Source organism: Malassezia globosa, assembly GCF_000181695.2.
Source record: "Malassezia globosa CBS 7966 chromosome Unknown mgl_sf_1.1, whole genome shotgun sequence".
Taxonomy (NCBI): domain Eukaryota; kingdom Fungi; phylum Basidiomycota; class Malasseziomycetes; order Malasseziales; family Malasseziaceae; genus Malassezia; species Malassezia globosa.
Genome location: NW_001849874.1, coordinates 902,913 through 924,544, shown reverse-complemented (window position 1 = coordinate 924,544; position 21,632 = coordinate 902,913). Strand labels below are relative to the sequence as shown.

The following is a 21,632-nucleotide window of genomic DNA, read 5'->3' as shown; positions in this document are numbered from 1 at the left end:
CTCTCGCTTTGGAGATCGAGGACGAGATCCAAGTAGAAGAAATTCTGTGGCGACATCGCTGCAGCCAGCTTACAAAATGCATGTGTCTCACGACAGATCCACCTCCACACCAAGTCCTCACCAGCCCAGATTTTTTTTTTTTTTTTGCGCGGCGGGTGGTGTGGTGATTTGGCGGAGGTACGGCTGCCACAGTGAGAGAAAAAATCTGGCTTGCAGCATGTCACGGCACATAGGCGCGAAAAGTCACGTGGAGTACGCCCAGCAGCATGGCGCGCTCGTCGGTTGTGCGAAGGCGTCTCGAAGTAGCATTTGTCGTCGGCAGGCTTGCTTGTTCCTTGTGTTGTGTGTGCGCGCGTGCTTGTGCTTGTGCTTGTGCTGTAAATGAGTGTGTACAAGCCAGGGATAGCTCCGATCAAGGCACAGTTCCTGCGCACCGCTTGGCCAGCGAGGAGCGAGGCGCTCGACGGGAGTACCGAAACAGGCGCAGATTCGGAACCAACAGCATTTGTGCCAGACGACGAGCCTGATGGCAAGCCTGAGCAAGAGAATCCGACTGATGCCGCTGCTCCCACAACCTCAAGCGGGGCAAATCGTGCACAGGATGGCGAGCAAGACAAGCCACGGAAACGAGCGCGTGGCCAGAACAAGGGCCGCACATTTACACGCACCGAAGACAATATTGCTTTGTGTACCCAGATTGCCACAGGTCGTGACGCGTGCAAGTTCGGCGACTCTTGCAAATTCACACACGATCTTTGCACCTATCTTGAACAGAAACCGCGCGACATCGAAACGCCGCCGCATCCGGTCTCATCGCACGAATGTGTGCGTTTCGTCCCCGCCGATGAGCGCGACGTCTACCTTGCAACGTTGTATGAACACGCAGTGATGCAAGATACAAAAAGGATCAAGAAGAATACCGATGTAACTGCTGATGCGCATCCGGCGAGCGGCTCAACGACACCGTCGGCACCGACGGCACCGACGACCCACGACACGGTCCAGGCTTCTGTCGTATTGGGCACGACCTGTCCGTATTTTCAAGAGCGTGGTACATGTCCCATGGGATGGAAATGCCGTTTTCTCGGGGCTCATGTGCGCCGGCTCAGTGCATCATGCCGCGTCTTGGGCGCAGAGGCACAAGGCATGCTCGGCACAGGTCTCGAGCTGGTGGAGGATGAGGCGAAGAAGCACGCTTGGCTACATCGGTCTCCCTATATGCGAAATGAGGCACAGCCTGAATCGGACCAAGTGAACTGGCTTGCATCCGATGTGGCACGGCGCCTCCGTTCACGCAAGTACACGTTCGACAAGGCACCTGCCATCACGTCGGCGCTCCGGAAAGAAGTCGACATGCTATCTGCGATGACGCCAGCTGAGGCGGCCAGCACAGAAGTGGGCAAAGGACCACTACGAGTCAACTACGAGCATGAGCGTCTCGTTGCAGACCCGTCCGCAACACTCGAGGCGTGTGAAGATGCGCTGCGGAATGGTGGCAATGACGATGCTGCAGCAGATACGGCTCGAGTGCGACCATGTGAGAAGCGGCGTCTACAGTGGAAGGGCGACTTGTACCTCGCTCCGCTGACGACCACGGGCAATCTGCCGTTTCGCAGGCTGTGTGCGTCGTTCGGCTCCGATATTCATTGTGGTGAAATGGGCATGGCCGAGTCGTTCTTGCAGGGACATGCGTCAGAATGGAGTCTCGTGCGTCGTTGGGAGGGCGAGCGGATCTTTGGCACTCAAGTGTGCGGCGCAAAGCCAGAGCTGCTAGTCCCGACGGCGGAAGTGCTTGCCAGAGAAGTCGGGCGTGGCCTGGACTTTGTGGACGTGAACTGCGGGTGTCCCATTGATCTTGTGTACAACAAGGGCGCAGGATCGGCGCTTCTGGACCACGCGAACAAGTTGGGTCGGATTGTACGCGGCATGTCGGAAGCGCTGGGTGAGATCCCGCTTACCATCAAGCTACGCACTGGAACGACGTCGAAGCCAACGACCCACAAGATCTTTGCACGTGCACAGACCGAGTGGGGCGTCGGTGGCCTGTCGCTCCATGGCCGCTCACGCAAGCAACGGTACAAGAACGATGCCGACTGGGCGTACATACGCACCTGCGTCGACACGCTGCATGACGCTGTGCGTACGTGGAATGAGGAGCCACAGCATGCGGACGAGCCCGACATGGTGCCTGTGCCTGTGTATGGCAACGGAGACGTGTATGGCTGGCGCGACTATTACGACCACTTGGAGCATGCCCATGTGGACGGCACTATGATTGCGCGTGGCGCTCTGATCAAGCCGTGGATCTTTACCGAGATCAAGGAGCGTCGCGATTGGGATATCAGCAGTCGCGAACGCCTCGACATGATCCGCCAGTATGCGTCGTATGGACTCACGCACTGGGGCTCCGATACACAGGGCGTCAATACGACGCGACGCTTCTTGTGTGAAATGCTCTCGTTCACGCACAGGTACGTCCCACTGGGTCTGCTGGACCACATTCCCGTGCGAATGAACGATCGGCCACCACCATTCCATGGCCGCGATCCTTTGGAGTCGTTGCTGAGCAGTCCAAGTGCGCACGACTGGGTGCGTATTTCTGACATGTTCCTTGGTCCTGCGCCACCTGACTGGCACTTTACACCAAAGCACCGCTCCAATGCATATGAGCAGCAAGGGTAAGTCTCATCCTTAAGTAGGTCGCACAAGATGCTTGCCTAGTGACGGCCATCTTCCCGTAGTGCATGCCTATCATGATACCCAAGCCCCCATGTGCCTGCCTCGTGGCTCGCCGATCCAAGCCCCGCTCAGCATGACGCGTCTTCGGTGTGCTTACGCTGTGCGAGGATGCTTCCTCCACACACGTCAGCGAGCAGCCGCCTTGGACGTACGTCACGTGAGCATCATCGGTGCCTCAGGCGTGTGTGCCTTCGTCCTCGCACATAGTCAACCAGACGGACTCTCTTCTCGCCCGCCTATTGGGCCGATGCCCGCCTGTTTGTGCATCGCCGCGCGACGCGCGTCGTGTGCTTGTCGTTGTCGTTGTCGTCTGCGCGTTGGTGCAAAAACATTTCCATACGGCGTCACACGGAGCGATGGAACGTGCGCGTGCATCGTTCGATGCATTGGCGTCCCTCTCGGATCCACTGCGCGTGCCAGCGTCAGAACGCACATACGGTCGACAGTTCGCGCAGATGTACGACTACCGTCTTGCGGTGCTTCGTCGGCGCGCGCGAGAGGCTGCCATGGCCCAGCGCCCGGATACTTGTGTTAATGCGACGTACATTGAGCGACTCCTCGATATTCCACCGCGCCAAATGTGCATGGTTGTCGGCACATTCTACTCAGCGATGCAACTCAAGCCTGACGTCCTCCAGGACATTGCTCGTGATCTGTCACTCCCAGCGCCACCACCACGCACGAGTTATGTCGATACAGAGCATGACGAACTATTCTTGGAGGATCAGAGTGGCCGCGTGCGTGTTGTTGGCGATCTTCTTCGGCCTGGTACGCAGCTTGCACAGACATGTGTTACCGGCGTCGTGGCTTGTGTGATTGGCATCGAGACACCCGATGGCGACTTGGAAGTGCACCACGTGTTTTTCCCAGGACTACCGCCCACAGCCGCCGTGTCGTACTTGGCAGCGAAGCAGCTGCCACGCCCGCGAACAATCACAACTTCATCGTTCTTGCAAGTGGTCTGCACGTGGGAGAGCCGGATCCACGCAGTGATCTCGCTCGGGACCTGCTGATGGAATGGCTTTCGGGCGAACTGTGCTCGTCGACCGACGAGCGCGCACGCGTCGCACGGATATCAAGTCTGGTGCTGGCAGGCGACTGCGTGCAGCAAGCAGCATGGAAGCAAGTGTCTGAGACCAAGTCGATGGAATCGAATCCCTTTGCGTTCCTGGATCCTTACATCGACCAGCTGTGTGAGACGCTGGATGCCGTCGTGGTCATGCCGGGCATGCATGATCCATGCACCTTGACACTTCCACAGCAGCCGCTTCTTCGCACGCTACTTCCACGAGCATCGCAGCGTACATCGCTGCATCTGAGTACGAACCCCACGTGGTTCAGCTTGAATGGCCGCGCCATCCTTGCGACAAGTGGGCAGAACCTCGACGATCTTCTCAAGTACATGCCCGACGATGCGAAGCGCGACTCTTCAGCTGCACTAGATATGGCTGTCGCCACGCTGCGTTGGTCGCACATGGCGCCAACGGCCCCCGATACTCTCTGGTGCTATCCATTCAAGGCCGCCGATGCATTTGTCATCCGCGCTACTCCCGATGTATATGTGATCGGAAACCAGGCGGCATTTGCGACGACCACATTCCAAGCGTCGCCAACGCACCAAGTTCGCGTCATTCTCGTGCCGACTTTTGCGAGCACACATCAGGTGGTCGTTCTCGACACCGAGACGCTCGAACCGCACATCATGTCCTTCCACACATCGTAGCAGGCGTTGACGAGCGGATGGATCTGCCGTCCATTGTGTTCCGATCCACCACGGCCTGCGTCGCCCGGTCACATGCTTGTCAAAGCCTCCGCAGATGCCTGCCTCTATGCACCCCTATGTGCTACCGTGACCTTGCCCTCACAGCATCGTCAATGACGCATGGGGGAATGGTTCCGTCGCACTCAGCACCATCATCTGGCGTTCATGCGCTATATACCCCTTGATGCGCCCGCGCGCAATTTGCGTCGCAACAAGCCACTCTGCTCCATGCGCATCTGACGCACAGTTGAGCCACTGCAGAGCCGTGCCCACGGGCGCCAGTCGCACACGTGTGCCGCCGCCTTGTTGCCGCCACACGCGCCGGACGAGCCGCGTTATGCATACGTCTCGTGCTCGTTCCATCGCCAAGTACACACCCAGTCGCACAAGACTCCGCTCAAGTGTGGGATCTTGCAGTGCCGCATCAAAGGCGCGAACATTGCCTCGCTTGCAGGCCGATATGAGCGGCGCATAGGCCGCACGAATCCGCGGGTACTCGTCCAGGAATGCCGCAGTGGGATGTTGTGCGTGCAAGAGACGCACCGGGATCAAGTATACGAGGATGCGTTCCACATGCGCCTTGGCACTGCGCGGCGTATCGGCCAATGCACGCGACAGCTCGGCCTCGGCACGAGCATAGTCCTCGTCCATGAACGCGAGACGCCCCATGTAATAGCGGAATGTAACAGCTTGTGCGCGAGGAAATGCATCGAGGGGCGGCAAGTCGCCGGCACCCAGGGCGCGTACGATGTTCTTGCACAGGGCAATGGACTTGAGCTGGAAATAGGTCGCGAATACAATGCCGACCATCGCGTACGTGCCCCATTTTTTACTCTGCTCTAAGACGGGATGCCGGTCAGCGATGCACGCCGTGAATGCCTTGTTCAGCAGTCGCGCACATTCCTCGAGATGTGCGTGTGATGTGCGTGATTCTCGCGAGGCTGCATTCGCTGCGTCGTCCGCGCACCGCGATACCCACCGTAGATCGGCTAATAGCGCACGAAGGACGGGAATGGCCCATCGGCCTGGCGCTAGCGAAGAAAACACGCGCAGGAATATGCCTACGGCACTTTGAATCGCTTCTGCAGCCAAATGCCAAGAGTCGGCTGGCTTGCGCGTGCGAGCGCTAGGCCCAAAGAGCATGGCCCCACACCGCACATATTGTATGCATACGTCATTCCACGCATGTGGGATCCGCGATGCATACAGCATCGCTTGTATCACCGACACACTTGGGTCTGCCACAGTTGCCACGGCGCGTCGCGTCGAGCTGGCTTGGAGGGAAAACACTCGTGCTATCGCAGAGCCATCTTTGTGTGCGATCCCCTCGGGCCACCTGGCGGCCCAGCTCTCCGACGGCGTGCATCAATCACAACCAATATCAACCGCCTGTCAAGCTGTACGTAGCTACAGGCGCACTCGCCAATGCCGCGCTGCGCTTTCCACACAAGTCGCCTTCTCCACCGCTGCCGTCGTTCGTTCCTCCATGACGCCCATCCACCCATACAAGACCTGCGGCATGAGACGCACGATTCCATATTCGGCCGAAGAACCCTAGCGCCACGCGTGCGTCAGCAGCGCCTTCAAACCATCACGACGTCAAGGTGGTGTGGAAAAGAGGTGGGCAGCAGCTCTACCACACCCACGGCACGTGCGCTACTTTCTTCCTGCAACGTTCCGCGACATTTCCAGCTGCTGGGCGATGGCGTCCCCACGCGTAGGCAAGGCACTAGCGGCGCGTGCGCCCTTCGTAGCTGTGCTCGCTATACTGGGCCTAGTGCTGCTTCTGCATCTTGCAGGCCTCGTCTTGTTCACGAGTGGTTTTTTACTCCAGCGTGTTGAGCTGAATGCCATCAATACATGCACCAAGGCGCCCAGTGCTACGTGGCAAGCACCCTCGCCACCGCCTTGGGCCGCACATGGCAATGAGACGGCGCTCGATGCCTGGGATGCCGTGCTTGACGCACATGCAGAGTGCTCGTTACCGCCGCGCTTCCGCCGTACGGTGCTGTGGATCATCGATGCACTGCGCTACGACTTTATCGCCGACGCACCCGACTCGCCGCCCCTAGCGATGCCCAATCCGTTTATACACAACTGGATTCGCACGCCTGCCACGTACACGAACACGACGCCGCGCTCGTCGTTTCTCGCACATTTTGTCGCTGATCCGCCCACAACGACGCTTCAGCGGCTCAAGGGGCTCACGACCGGCTCCTTGCCGACCTTCATTGAGGCAGGAGCGAACTTTGGTGGCTCAGGCCGCGTCCTCGAAGACACATGGATCGCACAACTGCGTGCACGGAAAGCGCCACAAGAGCGCCTGAGCTTCGTCGGCGACGATACGTGGCAGATGGTGTTTGCCAACCTGTTTGACGAGGCGCATCCGTACTCATCGTTCAATGTCGAGGATTTGGACACCGTCGATGCCGGCGTCGAGTCCCACATGCTGCGTGCGATGGACCAGGACGACTGGACCCTCATTGTCGCACACTCACTTGGTGTTGATCACGTCGGCCATCGCTTCGGTCCCGCACATGCCCGTATGCCGCCCAAGCTCGAGCAGATGGAGCGCTTGATCCAGGACGTCTTGCACAAGCTCCGCGACGATACCCTCTTCGTGCTCCTTGGCGACCATGGCATGGACGCGACAGGCGATCATGGCGGCGACTCGGAGCTTGAAATCGGCAGTGGCCTGTGGATGTATGCCAACACACCCTTTGATCCAGCTGCTCGCTCCCTGTTCGGCAGCGCGTCTTCGCCATCGACCACGTCCCTCACCGAGCATCCAGATGTCACGGCGCTCCTGCGTGACACGCCAACGTCCACACCCTCGTTCCAGCCCTTTTCCCTTCTGCCGATCGCTCCGTTTGAGCAGGGCCACCGATCGCTTCCACAGATCGATCTTGTGCCTACGCTGGCACTCCTGATGGGTGTTCCGATCCCCTTCAACAACCTCGGCACGGTCATGCCAGAACTCTTCGCATCCGATACACAGCCTCTGCAGTCGGCATCGTCGCGTCTTTTGCGTGCACTGCGCATCAACGCACGCCAGATCAAGACATACCTGGATGCATACGCAAAGCACTCGGCGGATCTCAAGCCATTTTCTGCCGAGCTCCGCCATGCGTGGCTCACTGCGCTGCAGGCCGACGCTGTCTTTGCCGAGCATGCGACACATGACCATGCCCGTAAAACAGCTCAAGCGTACATGGCATTTACGCGCCTTGCACTCGCTCGTGCACAGAGCGTCTGGGCACAGTTCGAGTACGTGCGAATGGGCCTGGGTATCGCCGTGCTGGCGTCATCCCTCGTCGTCACATGGCTCCTCTGGCACCGCGCTTTCTCCAGCACAACAGCAGCCCTTGCTCGTATGACGTGGCAAGCTTCATGGCTTGGTTGTGTGTACGGAGGCGTAGCAGGCCTGCTCCTCTCTCTCACCCTGCGCATCAGCACACTGGAGGGCCAGCTGGCTGGCATGGCTCTTGGCACCGCGTGCACACTCACTTGGCACTTGCGCCCCGGCCATATGGCGATCGATGCGTTCCCCGTGCTGCGATCCAAGTCGTTCGTGTCTCATGTCGCTGCAGGAGTCATCCTGGGCTGCCACGCGATGCTGTATGCAAGCAACAGCTTCACGATGTGGGAAGACCGCATTACGCTCGGCATGCTCACGGCCATTCTCCTTGCTCGAGCCTGGGCGGGGCTCGTTGCGCCTCTCACTCGTTGGCAGCTGCGGATCCCTATCATGGCCGTCATCGCACTTGTCCTTGTCCGTGTGGCCAGCATGAGCCGCGTCTGCCGCGAGGAACAAGCGCCGTACTGCACGCCATCGTTCTATGCGTACCATGCGACGACCGACTTTGCCGACAACCCTGCGTACGCACTCTCAGGCCCGGCGACCAACAGCCCGTACGCATTGCTCGCTGCCTACGTAGTGGCATTCGGCATCGCCGATGTTTTGCGTCAGGCTCTCATGCCGAGTCGGGCGCATTTGAGCACAGCATCGACCTTGCTGACATGGGTCATTCGTCCTGCGATGCTTGGCGCTGCGGGTTTCTGGCTCGCTGACTGGGTGCATGGCCTGGATCGCTGGGACGAGCCGACGCGCGCCACGTTCTTTGTCGTCAAAATGTGGGTGGCCAGAGTCGTGCTTGTCGTCTTGCTGTGTGGCTCGGTGTATTGGTACTTGTCGCCCCTGAGTCTCTCGGTTCTTCACGAGCGTCCCGCCCCCGGCGCACAGGCACGCGTCTTGCTTCTGGGATTCGGCAATACGTTCGGCGCTGCATTCCTCTTGGCCATGTCGCTCATCTTTGCGTACCTGTTCCTGTTGTCACAGCCTATGGGGCAACTGGCCCTAACAGCATGCTTTGTCGCTCTGCTTCTCCTGGCCGAGCTGGGCGACCACGAGCGCGATGCCCGCTTACTGGCTGCATCCAAACTCGCTGAGGCCACCAAAACCAAAGAGGTCACCTCCACGCGACATGGTCCCTCGTTCCTCGATGTGGTGTGTGTCGCTTTGCTGGGCTTTGTGGCTTTCTTCGGTACCGGGCACCAAGCGACCTTTTCGTCCATCCAGTGGCGGGTGGCCTTTGTTGGCTTTTCGACCGTTACGTATCCCTGGTCGCCGCTCTTTGTCATTTTGAATGCCTTTGGGCCACTGTGTGTCCTGCCGGCGTTTGGCGTCGTTCTTCTCACGCTCTGGAACCTAGCGCCCACTCGCGAACGCCCAGACGAAGAGCGGCCGCCGCCAATGCGATTGCCATGCGACATCCTGCGCTCGGCTCTTGCGCTCTTGTTGTACGCCGGTACATTGACGCTCAGTGCAGCGACGTGGGCTTGGTTCTTCCGCCGGCATCTTATGCTGTTCAAAATCTGGGTCCCTCGATACATGACAGCTGGTCTGGGTCTCTTGGTGACAGACGTGGCGCTGCTAGGCGCCGTGCTAACCGCATGGTGCATTGCTTCTCATACATCCCGAGCCTTTGGCACGTTGTACTCATAGCTACATAACCTGCCTGCGACGATACTCACGTCAACCCTGCTGGCGGCCTTTCCATCCAGTCGTGCAGGGGAACTTGTCGCTGTGATGGCGCGCGTCTTTTTTTCTTACCGGCGGAATGTACGTCCCATGCCAGAACGGCACGATAGGGGGGGGGGGGACACAGGGAAGAGGGAGAGCATTGGGTGGAGGCTTCTCAGTCGTGCGTCGTGTCGAAAAAAATGGCGACAATTCATGGCAAATCGTCTTCATCTTCGTCGGCTGGTCGTGCGTCCCTCTCACCGTTCGGGTAGGTATTGGTCCTGGTACCTCTGCGTCAGTCATGGCCGGCGATGCTTCGACGCTCATTACAAAGCGCTTGCACATATCCGGGCTCACGAGCCAGTTCAACCGGGCAGCACTGAGTGAACGCCTGTCGTCCTTCGGCACAGTCCTGGATCTAGAGGGATCCGATGACTCTTACGTCAATGCCGTAGGCGAAAGACGCCCGTACGCATTCGTGACCCTGCGCACAACACCACAGCAACTTGCCAAGTGCATGAACACACTCAGCGGAGCCGTGTGGAAAGGCGCCAAACTCCGTGTTGGGGAGGCCAAGCCACCATGGCATGAACGCCTGGCTGCTGAGCGGACGAAGCATACTCCAGCAGATGAGCAGTGTACCGCTCTTGAGAAGCGAAAGAAACAGCTTCGCAAGCGACCATGGATCGGCATGGAAGCGCATGATATGCGTCCTATGACTCTCGAGCGTGTCAATGAGACCCATGCATGGGGCTGGAAGTCGACACCAGCTGGTCATCTTATTCGGCCCATGCATATGCGGCCATCTCATCCTATACCCAAACCAGCAGATCACGAAATGCGCGCAAACCTTCACGGGCGGCATGCGCTTTCTCGCGCACCGCGTGTGACGATTGATCCAACTCGCTATCACCGCGAACATTTGTCTGAACGCATGTTCGATGCTATGACTGATCATGACGACACACATCTCCACTGGGTTTGGGATAGCGATGCGCATGAATGGCTCGCCTATAATGAGAAAGGCCATTGTGTCGGCCAAGAGGCAGGGCCGGCACGACGTACTCGACCTGTTCAACTTCCATTGGGTCCCAGCGGCGACAGTTGCGCATCATGGGGCGTCCACCGCATGGATTCGGATAGGGAAGAAGAATCCCTCGAACCGACATCTCCTAGCCACGATGTGCCTGATGCACTCTTTGATAAGAGCGAGGTATCGGAGGAGCTGTTCGATACACCGCCGCAGACCAAGTCGACGAGTTGGTGGGATGAGCCAGAACCGGAATGGAAGTTGGAGCCAAAGCCGGCGCCGAGTCGCTCACCCACACCAGAACGCCCATCAAATGCAAGCGGTCAACATCTTGACTCAATGCACGACCGAGAAGCGACTTACTCTACGGCTGAGCCTTGGAACGACTCTGACTTTTCCGATGGGTATGAAGAAACTGAACATGCGCCAGCGTCCTCAACGAATGAGCGTGAGCGAGCTCTTGGCATGCTCCAGTCCATGTTTGGCTCTCAAGACTCTGAAGCACCGGAGCCTGCCGAGTCGTCTTCTATTCTCATGCCAGACGAGGGTCGGAGCGAGGTACATGCAGCTGTAGAAGGCAGGCCACTTGCTGGGGAGGGCAACAGCTCAGTCCATGCCACTTTGCATGCGGACCAAATCAAAGGGCCCACAACAGCATCCGCTCCGTCATCGTCCACAGTGTTACCGGCTCGTTCTCTTCAACAGCAACAAGCTACGGCTCACGACGCTCCCGCCGCCTCACATACTGCTGATGGTGATGCTGATGGTGATGCCACAGCGAATCCCATCCGCTTGGATCGTCTCAAGGACATGTTCCAGCCTACAGAAGAGTCTGGGGCTTTCACTTTGTTCGGGGACATAGACGAAGAGAACATGTCTATGGACGACGATGCCGTGGCTGGGATCCTTGGCCATGCGTCTGCTCGCACCGAGTCAGACCATGCAGATCAAAGGTTATCACGGCCTCCCACGTCTTCGACGACCACAGCAGCGGCGACGACACATATCCCGCCTTTCACCACACCTTTTACGCTTTCACAGCAAATTCCCAGCCTTTTGCCGACGCTTTTCCAGCTTGGCTCGACACCTTTCTGGCAAGTCGATTCCGACGAGGCCATTCGTGAGAATTGGCTTGCGAAACGTTCCGAGCTCACGCAGACGTATCGGAGCATGCATCGCGATGCTATCAAGAAACGGAGGCGTCGCGTAGCTGGCTCGCGCGCCGCCGGTGCAGAACATGGTGGGTCAGCTCCGATTCGAGGCGTTTTACAGGATCCTTCATCCGCATAAGCCGATCATTGGATCAATGCCAAGCCAATGTGTGTCGGTGTGGACGAGCCCCGAGCTTTGTAGGCATGTCTGAGCGTGAGTCCTTTCGGCCGAATACGAATCTTTCGCCCTGCACGGGCCGCTGCCGGTCCGATGTGCCTTAGTGGTTAGTAGTGGGGGCCCTGGCGAACAGTACAACGGTCAATCCACGTCTTTGTATAGAAGGATGATGTTTGCTCTGCGTTCGGGACTCCGTGCGATTACGCCGCGCGCCGCTGCGCCATTGTCATCGCGTGCGATGCTGTCGACGTCTGTGCCACGCCTCATGCCTGTGGCTGACTCGGCTGCTGAGTACACATGCATTCAGGTCAGCACACCGAAGGAGGGCGTGCGTCTTGTGACGTTGAACCGGCCCAAGGCGTTGAACGCGCTGAACTCGCAGCTGTTCCATGAGCTGAATGACGCGGCTGAGAAGGCTGATGCTGACGCGAGTATCGGAGCCATCGTCGTCACCGGCAGCGAGAAGGCTTTTGCGGCCGGCGCTGACATTAAGGAGATGCGCGACATGAGCTACGGCCAAGCATACAAGACCAACTTCCTTGGCCATTGGTCGAAGCTGACTCAGGTTCGCAAGCCCATTATCTCTGCTGTGAATGGATATGCGTTGGGCGGAGGCTGTGAGCTAGCGATGATGACAGACATTGTGCTGGCGTCGCCGAGCGCCGTGTTTGGCCAGCCTGAAATCAATCTGGGTGTGATTCCCGGCGCTGGCGGCACGCAGCGCCTGACTCGCGCTATTGGCAAGAGCCGCACGATGGAAATCGTACTGACTGGCCGCAATATGACGGCCGATGAGGCTGAGGCGGCTGGTCTTGTGGCTCGTGTTGTGCGTGAAGGTAGCGTCGTCGACGAGGCTGTGAACGTCGCAAGCAAGATCGCCAAAAAGAGCCAGATCGCGGTGCAGGCTGCTAAGGAGGGCGTCAATGCTGGTACGTATTCGAGACTGTCACTGACTATGATCACCAGCCTACGAACTCACGCTTGCGGAGGGCATCCGTCTCGAGCGCCGTCTGTTCCAGGCACTCTTCTCGACGCATGACCAAAAGGAGGGTATGACGGCATTCACCGAGAAGCGCAAGCCAGTCTTTAAGAACGAGTAGATTGTCTTTTTCCCATCTTAGCGATAGTAATCGTCATCGCTATCATCTTCGTCCATATCGTCGAGTGCGACGCTATCGTCGTTTGGATCCTCATGGGCACCTTCTTCGTCCGAGTCTAGTGTATAAGTGGGCCTGGCTTTTGCTGCTGCCCGGCTGCTCGTGGCACGCCGTGGTGGTGGTGGTGCTGCTGCTGCTGATGCTGGCTGCGTAGGCTGCGTTGGCTCCTCTGGCGAGGACTCTTTACCAGATCTCTTAGCAGATGCTCTAGTCGTCGCTCGCGCCGGGGCCTTGGCTGCACCTCTTGTAGACGTTTTTGTAGTCGCTCTTGCTGAGCCTGTTTTGCTCGGCGCCTTGGTCGTCGTCGAGCGAGGCCTGGCAGTCGTCTTGGGCGTGGGAAGTGCCAGTTCATCTTCGTCGTCGTCCACACGGTCATGCTTGAGGGGTGAAGCAGGGGCGGCCTGTGGCAAGGGAACCTGATGGAATGTGGTGGGCTTCGTCTCAGGAACAGGCTCAGGCATCGTCGTCGTGGTGAAGGGTGTTGTCGTTGCCGTGGTCGGCTGCGTTGCATCTGGTGCTGACGTGTGAGCCGACGTTTCATCCGCTGGACTTGCTGCTACTGTCTTTGATGTAGCAGGCTGCCGCTTCACTGGCGAGACACTTCCCTCTTCCTTTTTGGGCCGTTTGGCTGGAGCACGGCGCTTCTTGAGGTCCTTGACGACATGCGTTGTGGTCATGGAGGCGTTGCGTGCATCTTCAGCCAGCTTCTCATCCCATTCTTCGAGGAAAGCTGTCAAGTCTTCATCCCACAGGTTTTGAGGCGAGCGACCCAGTAGGATCTTCAGCTCTGTCTCCGTATGATCGCGCTCTTTCAGTAGGCGTTCTACACGTTCCTGCGTGAGCGAGTAGATCGCCATACTGAGCAGGTAATCATAATCTGTGTTGCTGTTCGCAGGCTCGTCTGGCTCTTCTTGGTCTTCTACTGCCTCCTCTGTCACGCTCTTCGCCTTAGCCTCGACCTTCGGGAAGGCCTGGAACTTGAGCTGACGCAGCTCTTCGACGATCGCTGCCTTCTTCTTGTTCGACACACTCAGCTCCCTGGCAATGATCATACTGACGAAGCGCGCCTGGTTCGATAGTCTGTCGTACACAAGCTTGAGCTGATCGACAAGATGCTCTTTGCGCCGCTGGTAAAAGCCGAGCCGCACAAAGTAAAAGTCTTCTAGGATCTCCTGCGGCGTTGCATATTTCTTGATTTTGCCCTCTGGATTGAACAGCACCATGTTGCTTGTACTGAGCATCGTCGAGAGCTTGAAGAATGTGTCCGGTCCAACTCTCTCGATCTCTTCCATTCCACGCGGGTTCAGCTCCACCACAAAGTGCACAGATGTATCTGTATGGTACTCCTTGTACTCACGCAGCACCGCGGGCGTCTTATCGCTGCCGACGACTCGCTCTTCAAGCCACTCCTTGTACGTCATCGTCCACACACGAACGGGCAGCTCTGTGATTTCCCACGTGCGCTCATCCAGCTGCCTAGCTATGCCTGTCACACGGAACCGTTCTGGGCCTGCCGGCTCAATGCCGCCAACAAAGCCTCGGTACCATGGGTTCATCGGCACATACTCTTCGCCGGCCATGCGACGACGCAAGTTGTCGACAACTTCCCGGGGATTGTAATTGGGCACAAACGTGCTCCATCCCGTACCGATACCCTCCGCCCCATTCAGCAGCACCTGTGGTACTACAGGTGCATACCATTCTGGCTCAATACTCTGTCCGTCATCCTCGAGATAGTTTAGCAGTGGTTCATCGTCCGCGTGGAACATGAGACGCGTGATCCGTGGCACAGCAGTGAAGATGTAACGAGCACTGGCCGCATCCTTGCCACCCATGCTTCGAGAGCCAAATTGTCCGTTCGGCATGAGCAAATTCACATTGTTACTGCCGCAAAAGTCTTGCGCGAGACCGACGATCGTCATGGTCAGAGCCTGATCGCCATGGTGATACGCCGAATGCTCGGACACATAGCCCTGGAGTTGATGGACCTTGATTTCTGTCTTGAGCTTGCGCTTAAAACAACTGAAGATCACCTTCCGCTGTCCTGGCTTGAGTCCATCGACAACACTGGGGATGGAGCGGATATTGTCTGCCATCGAGAATAAGATCAACTCCTTGTTAATAAAGTCCGAGATCGGTATGTTTCTGATTCGATGGTCCAGGTACGTGCCAGGGACAAACTGGCGCAGCCACTCCTTTCGATCGTCGGCCTTTTTCTTGTTAAATGCAAGATCCAACAAATCATGATCCTCAGGCCGAATCGTATCGAATGAAAGCATGTGCCTGTCCATATCACGGAAGTACTCTTTCATTTCGTACGGTTTCGACGTACCCAGACCCTTGTAGTATTTCGTCGTCCATCCTCGACCGCCATCACCAGTCGCCTTCCATTGCTCAAATTCGGGTATCGTGAAGAAAGACCTGACTTCTTGGCCTTTCGTTGCTTTGATGATCGGCGTAATAAACTCCACAAGGAAATTCGGAATTTTGAGCAGTGATGGATAAAAGTGGTCAAGGTAGTTGATGATGAGACCTTTGATGTGGGAACCGTCAAAGTCTTGATCTGTCATGATCATGAGACTACCGTACCGCAAGCCATCGACGGTCGAGTACGATTTGCCATGCTGCAAGCCGAGGATCTCCTTGATGTTCTTGATCTCGGTGTTCTTCTTGATTTGGTCGTACGTAGCTTCACGCACATTCAGCAGCTTACCTCGCAAGGGAAACACACCATACGCATCACGGCCAACCTCGCTTAGTCCCGACACGGCAAGACCTTTGGCTGAGTCACCTTCGGTGAGAATGAGTGTGCACTCTGCACTCCGTTTCGTGCCAGCCCAGTTCGCATCTTCGAGCTTGGTCACAGACACGCGTGAGCGCTTCCGGCCATCTGTCGCTTGAAGCTGTCGATCTTGGTGGTACTGCACAATCGACTGCACATTATCGATGACGCCAGACTTGAGCACCTTCTTGGCAAAGTCGTCGGGCATGACCCACTTCGATCCAAAGGCCGACGGCTTGAGCGTGAGTGTTTCCTTCGTTTGACTATCGAATGTTGGATTCACAATCTGACAATTGACAAAGATCCACAGCTGCTGCCGGATGTGGTTCGCCTTGATGGGCGCATCTTTCTTGCCCTTCTTCAAATGTTCCATGATCCGCTCGACGATCTGGGACTCGACATGATCCACATGCTTTCCACCTTTGATGGTAGCGATGTTGTTCACAAACGACACCTGGCGCGCAGTGCCATCGGACACAGCAAAACCGACCTCCCACAATCGACCGTGATCCTCGGACGCATCATACACGATGGTCGGGCGTGGCACGGGGTTTCCTCCGTGCGGACGGATCACTCTCTGTGTTCGGCGCACCACTAATTTCCTGGATCGCCTGCGCATACATCTCCATGTACTGCTTAAAGGTGCGAATTTTTAGACGCTCGGCCATTCAGCATCACTTTGATCCCACGCACAGTGCCAGCCATATCAAACACACGCTTCATCAAGAGTGCTTCTGTGTCTGGGTGAATGGAATCCATGTGAAAGAGAGACAGATCAGGCTTAAAGGTGATGCAGGTATATTCTTCCTTGCGGGTATTTTTGGTAATTTTCGGCTTGTCTTTGTCGTGCATGTGGTTGCTAAAGACCTGTTTGTACTTGAGTTCTCGCTGCTTGTCCGCTGTCTCGACGATGAACTCGGTCGAGTAGATATTCGTGAGCTTCGCACCGAATCCATTCCGACCACCTGTCACCTTCGCCTCGTCATCGTCGTAGTTTGACGATGTCAACAGATTCCCAAAGATGAGCTCGGGTATATAAACCTGTTCTTTTTCGTGAATCTCGACAGGGATCCCTTGCCCGTTGTTCCAAACAGAGATCGTGCCGGCATCCTTATCGATGGTGACTTTCATCGTATCCATGGATGGATCACGCACTTTGTTGTCGGCAGCATTGACAAGAATCTCGTCAAAGATCTTGTAGAAGCCAGGCACGTAGCTTGTGTCCCGGTATGCCATTTGCTCTTTCGCCACATCATACACCCACATCGTCTCGGTGCGCCTCTCGACGCTACCGATATAGGTATCAGGACGCCTTAGTACATGTTCTAACTGACTCAACTTCTGGTACGTGTCAGAGGCGGACTTGGGCGCCGGTCGAGAGGTAGGTGCCGGCGAGGCCACCCCTGCTTCTGTCGATGTCGTCATGTGCTGCTGAACCACAGGGACCAAGCGCGAGGCCAAGATCCGTGGTGGCTGTGGTCGTAGTCGTGGTGCACAAATAAGAGCGAGTCGTGATCGTTCGCCACGCCATGCATGATGCAGCAGCCTATGAATTTGCCAATCTGACAACACACGCATATCATCATAAACACCTCGTCACATTCTGTCAGGCGCGTGGCAAGTCCTCGCGCGTGCGGAGTGCCATGCACGTGACGCAAGGCGCGGCGATGCCCTTTGGGCTATGTATGGGGTGCCTGGGTCCATCGCCCACTCAGCCACCCACTCGCTCCCTACTCATATGGGTCTCCACTCTACGCTGAACTAGCCCTGCCCGATTTCTGCGTAGATGGCTTGGCCTTCGCCCAATCAAAAGCTGTGCGCGTGTCTCATTCGGCACTACGTCAGAGCGAATCACACCGACCGACACTCGCCTTCCGTTACTCTCGAATCGCCACGGCTATGAGTGACGACGCAGCTGCGAAGCGCGAGGCACGCAAGCGAAGGATTCTTGAGAAGAGTGGCGACCGCTTGTCGCGAATCACTAATACGGGACGCGGCAAAGATTATGAGGGTCTTGATACCAAACCGATCCCCGGTATGCCTTCACGTGGCATCAGTGACACGGCGGATGCTTTGACGGGCCCGACGCCTTCAGCCGCTTTGAAGAATGAAGAGCCGCCTGCACATGATGCTAGTGATCCATTTACCTCCATGATGGCCGCGATGCAGTCACGCATGGGCGCACAGGAACAAGGATCCGGTGCTAGTCGTGGTGCTGACGGTAGCAACGACAGCAACATGCCTTCAGACCCGATGGCTCTGATGCAGCAGCTACTAAGTGGGAGTGGTATGCAGCAGCCGGGTGCGATGAATAACGGAGCAGGGGATGCATCTAACCCACACACTATGATGCAAGTGAAAGAGGCACGGCGCATAGAGCGGTCAGTTCGGCGAGTCAAACTCTTGCAAGCGACACTCGTGTTCCTCTTTGCGTTCTATATCGTGTTCTCATCGATCTTTTCGCATGCACATGACACAGGTCTGACGGGTCGATCCATTCCGACCGAGTCCATGTCTGAGTTCTCGCGCGAGTCGTTCCAGAAACAATGGGCCTCACTTGCATGGGAGTACACGCCCATAAGTGCGTGGCTTAGTAAGGATGATCCGTCAGTGTTCCCTTGGGGTGCATTGCGCACACCGTTGGATTCACTCCGGCCTTATATTGGCCATGAAACTCTAGGCAAAGAGCTGCCATCGTGGCCGATCTTTTGGGTGTTTGTATCTATGGAAATGGGCCTGCAAGGTGTGCGGCTTGCCATGCTGCAGCGCATGCCTGTTTCGCTACCAGGTGGTCTCAAGTCGGTTATATCGGTATATGCACCAGGCATTCAGCGACTACTAACACCTGCCCTGACTCTACTGTCATTGGCCAGTTCACTTGTCGATGATCTGTGCATTCTACTGTTTGCTATTGGCACAGGTGTGCTTTTTTGTCATGTACGGACAGACATGTCGTAAAGATAGAACGGAGGAAAGAAATAGAAGGGAGGAGGCAGGGAGAAAGGGGCAACAGAGAAGCATATGGGTGCGTAGGAATGGGCATCGTGAAGGCGTGATGAACTTTGCGTCGAGGCTGTGGCTTCAGGTGGCCACGAAGGAATCTAGGCCCAAAACTGCTGCATTTCACACGTTTGGGCCCCCGCCGTTCTACAAACTCCACACTTTGATGCAGCTGTCCCGGCCACCTGTGACCGCGTAGCGGTCCATGTACCGGAGACGTTCCACCGGCGCCGTATGCCCGTGTTTTATGAGAGAGCTATGCTTCTCACTTGTCCGGTTGTACACGTCCACAGCACATGCTCCAGCCGCTGCGATAATTTTGCGCGAGTCAAACTGCAATGCGGTCACTGGGTAGTCGTAATGAAGGGTCTCAAGCACGTGACCACTCCGAAGATCCCACACGCGAATGGTCTTGTCTAGCGAGCCGGAGATGAGGTGAGTGTCGTCGAACTGCAGACACGTAATGGGCGCCGTGTGGCCAAGCAGAGTGCGATGAGCCTGGCCTGTCCGCAGATCCCATAGGCGCACGCCACCGTCGCCGGAGCCACTCGCGAGGGCGAAGCCCCAGAACTGGACACTGCCCACAAAGTCCGTGTACATCTCCCAGCTGCCGTCTTCATAGGGCGGCTGCGGGTACGAGAAGGGACCAGCAAACTGATTTGCCCCATGCAATGGGTCTAAGAGTGGCGCAGATGACTCAAGTGGCACGCGCAAATCCACTGACGTGCTAGGGTTGGACATGGCCCACAGGATGTCCATCGTCAGCACACACTGACTGGTCTCGAGGTCCCATTGACGGAGTGTCTTGTCAGCAGCACCCGATACAAGAGTTTCGTGGTCAAATGCCAGTGCGGTGATCCCTCGGCTGTGGCCTGCAAGTGTGCGAATGCACGGGTCATCTGCCTCGGGCACGTCTTGACCATCACCTTCCATCCGTGCACGGCATGCAGTCTCAAACGCATCGACACGCCGCAGATCCCACACACGCAACGTACTGTCGAGAGAGCCACTCACGCACAGCTCATCTTCCACCTGTAGGCACTTGACTGTGTCTGTGTGTCCTCGAAGACGGCCTACATCCTCACCTGTAGACAGGTCCCACACACGCACTGTGTCTTCCAAAGCGGCAGATATGAGTGTGCCATACGGCTCGGAAAAGTCCAAGGCGGTAATGGGACCGGTCTCGAGATTGAGACTCATGAACGCAATGCCATGCGGCAAGTCGTCATGCTCGCTCGGCAGGAACACGGGCGTCTTTCGCCAGCGACTGCTACCAGCACCGATGGGCAGGACAGTGCCAGCATCTAGGCCGCGGCCGCCAGGCATTGCACGCCGGTGCCTTTGGAGCTCCAAGAGCTCCGACACGCCTTGTCGCTCGTCGTCCAGTTCCAGCTCTTCTTCTCGGACGTGCAGGAGCTTTTGTTGGAGGGAAGCTTTCGTTGCCTCCAGCGCGGCAATCTTGGCATCTACGTGCACGATTTCCGCATGGTAAAGTGCGCGACGAATTTCCAAATTGCGCCGCTCTGCCAGCATGTCTCTGTCTTGGACCTCGAGCTCTTGCAGTGAGAGCAAGTGGGGCTCGTGCTTGCTTCGCCGAATATTTTCCGACGCTTGGAGCTGACGCCGGCGTGTTTTGCTTGTAGACACCTGTGGCACTGTTGCTTTGTAGCCGCGAAATAGGGACACCGGTGCATCAGCTGCGGCAGCGACGTCGCTCGTGTCATTGTCGTCATCAAGCAACGACGTGTCGAGAGAGGCGTCTAAATCGGCGTCGGCCGTCGCGAGAATGCGCTGGCTTTCCTCAAGCACACCGACATCCATGGACGTGATGGGAGTGCGTTGCTGCTCGCGTCCTGACTTGCTGTGTTTACTTAGGCCCGAGAATTGAAGGAGGGAGCTACTGATGCGGGCGAGAGAGCGAGCGGGATTCTCCATCGAGAACCGCGGCGCTAGGAGAAGCGTCGCTCGCTGCAGTGGAAAGGGATCGCGCGTCGTCGCGATCGGAGTCGACTGCAGACTTATGCGAGCCATGGCATTCATCATCGCCGGCGTCATAAGCTGCGGCGCCATGTCATTCAGGAGACGGTTGGTATCTGCATGCGGTGCACGCACGTCGTTGGAAGGTGCTGACGAGGTCGATGCATGCTTTTTGTTTGCCGACGACGATCCCATCGCTGCTCAATGTCGAGATAAGCAGGGTTGCCGTCGCCGTGGTCGTCGACGACCACTGTTCGCTCGAGCGCCACTTGCTCCTCGGATTGGCCTTGGCCCAGTCCAGTCCAGTCCAGTCCAGTCCAGCCTAGTCAAGCCAAGCCTGGCTTGCCCCTTTCCCACCCTTCCAATTTCCCCTGTCCCTCCTACTCTCTTCTCCACAACTGGGGCTGGCCGGCCTCATGCATGGAGGTGTGTACAGCTGTGCGAGTGGCTGGCAGGTTCGCCTGGCTCCACCAGCAGAGGACCCGCAGCTCTCCCTCTCGTTCTCAGCCAGCCAACCAGTCCCAGGGACACTGTGGAGGGTGTTGCTTCGACACGTACGTGCAGATGCACGAACGACGCTTCCTCACGTGATGCTCACACTCTCGATCGTGGCTCGCCTCTACCTTAGTAGCTGCATGCCTCCATCACGACGCATCGCGGCGCTACAGAGCGTGGTGGCTGGCCTCGAGTCAGGCCCAGGCGCGCGAAAACTGCCAGTATCCATCAAAAGTCTCGAGCTGCGTGTCCCTAAGCGGTTCAATAACAAGCGCGATTGGTGCGTGTAGAACAAGAAGGTGTGACAAGGTCTTACACTCGCAGGGCGTTTCTTCGTC

At 57.2% G+C, this 21,632-nt stretch overlaps 10 protein-coding genes across 10 annotated transcripts; 7 read left to right on the top strand and 3 right to left on the bottom strand.

Annotated features, from left to right (window-relative positions):
• Positions 1 to 381: 381 nt before the first annotated feature.
• On the top strand, positions 382 to 2,682 carry MGL_0420 (uncharacterized protein; the record flags this gene model as incomplete). The annotated part of the gene is made up of 1 exon (XM_001732593.1): positions 382 to 2,682. One exon carries the CDS (start codon positions 382 to 384, stop codon positions 2,680 to 2,682), a length of 2,301 nt encoding a protein of 766 aa, XP_001732645.1.
• Positions 2,683 to 3,095: 413 nt separating this feature from the next.
• Positions 3,096 to 3,752, top strand: MGL_0419 (uncharacterized protein; the record flags this gene model as incomplete). Its single annotated transcript, XM_001732592.1, has 1 exon — positions 3,096 to 3,752. One exon carries the CDS (start codon positions 3,096 to 3,098, stop codon positions 3,750 to 3,752), a length of 657 nt encoding a protein of 218 aa, XP_001732644.1.
• A 131-nt stretch (positions 3,753 to 3,883) lies between these two features.
• On the top strand, positions 3,884 to 4,462 carry MGL_0418 (uncharacterized protein; the record flags this gene model as incomplete). The annotated part of the gene is made up of 1 exon (XM_001732591.1): positions 3,884 to 4,462. One exon carries the CDS (start codon positions 3,884 to 3,886, stop codon positions 4,460 to 4,462), a length of 579 nt encoding a protein of 192 aa, XP_001732643.1.
• Positions 4,463 to 4,600: 138 nt separating this feature from the next.
• Positions 4,601 to 5,644, bottom strand: MGL_0417 (uncharacterized protein; the record flags this gene model as incomplete). The annotated part of the gene is made up of 1 exon (XM_001732590.1): positions 4,601 to 5,644. The coding sequence occupies one exon, from the start codon at positions 5,642 to 5,644 to the stop codon at positions 4,601 to 4,603; it is 1,044 nt and encodes a 347-aa protein (XP_001732642.1).
• Positions 5,645 to 6,203: 559 nt separating this feature from the next.
• MGL_0416 (uncharacterized protein) lies at positions 6,204 to 9,506 on the top strand (the record flags this gene model as incomplete). The annotated part of the gene is made up of 1 exon (XM_001732589.1): positions 6,204 to 9,506. The coding sequence occupies one exon, from the start codon at positions 6,204 to 6,206 to the stop codon at positions 9,504 to 9,506; it is 3,303 nt and encodes a 1,100-aa protein (XP_001732641.1).
• Positions 9,507 to 9,825: 319 nt separating this feature from the next.
• MGL_0415 (uncharacterized protein) lies at positions 9,826 to 11,844 on the top strand (the record flags this gene model as incomplete). The annotated part of the gene is made up of 1 exon (XM_001732588.1): positions 9,826 to 11,844. The coding sequence occupies one exon, from the start codon at positions 9,826 to 9,828 to the stop codon at positions 11,842 to 11,844; it is 2,019 nt and encodes a 672-aa protein (XP_001732640.1).
• Positions 11,845 to 12,049: 205 nt separating this feature from the next.
• MGL_0414 (uncharacterized protein) lies at positions 12,050 to 12,922 on the top strand (the record flags this gene model as incomplete). The annotated part of the gene is made up of 1 exon (XM_001732587.1): positions 12,050 to 12,922. One exon carries the CDS (start codon positions 12,050 to 12,052, stop codon positions 12,920 to 12,922), a length of 873 nt encoding a protein of 290 aa, XP_001732639.1.
• Positions 12,923 to 13,000: 78 nt separating this feature from the next.
• MGL_0413 (uncharacterized protein) lies at positions 13,001 to 17,247 on the bottom strand (the record flags this gene model as incomplete). Its single annotated transcript, XM_001732586.1, has 2 exons — positions 13,001 to 16,399; positions 16,516 to 17,247. The coding sequence occupies 2 exons, from the start codon at positions 17,245 to 17,247 to the stop codon at positions 13,001 to 13,003; spliced, it is 4,131 nt and encodes a 1,376-aa protein (XP_001732638.1).
• Positions 17,248 to 17,721: 474 nt separating this feature from the next.
• On the top strand, positions 17,722 to 18,780 carry MGL_0412 (uncharacterized protein; the record flags this gene model as incomplete). Its single annotated transcript, XM_001732585.1, has 1 exon — positions 17,722 to 18,780. The coding sequence occupies one exon, from the start codon at positions 17,722 to 17,724 to the stop codon at positions 18,778 to 18,780; it is 1,059 nt and encodes a 352-aa protein (XP_001732637.1).
• Positions 18,781 to 18,969: 189 nt separating this feature from the next.
• MGL_0411 (uncharacterized protein) lies at positions 18,970 to 20,994 on the bottom strand (the record flags this gene model as incomplete). The annotated part of the gene is made up of 1 exon (XM_001732584.1): positions 18,970 to 20,994. One exon carries the CDS (start codon positions 20,992 to 20,994, stop codon positions 18,970 to 18,972), a length of 2,025 nt encoding a protein of 674 aa, XP_001732636.1.
• Positions 20,995 to 21,632: the final 638 nt, after the last annotated feature.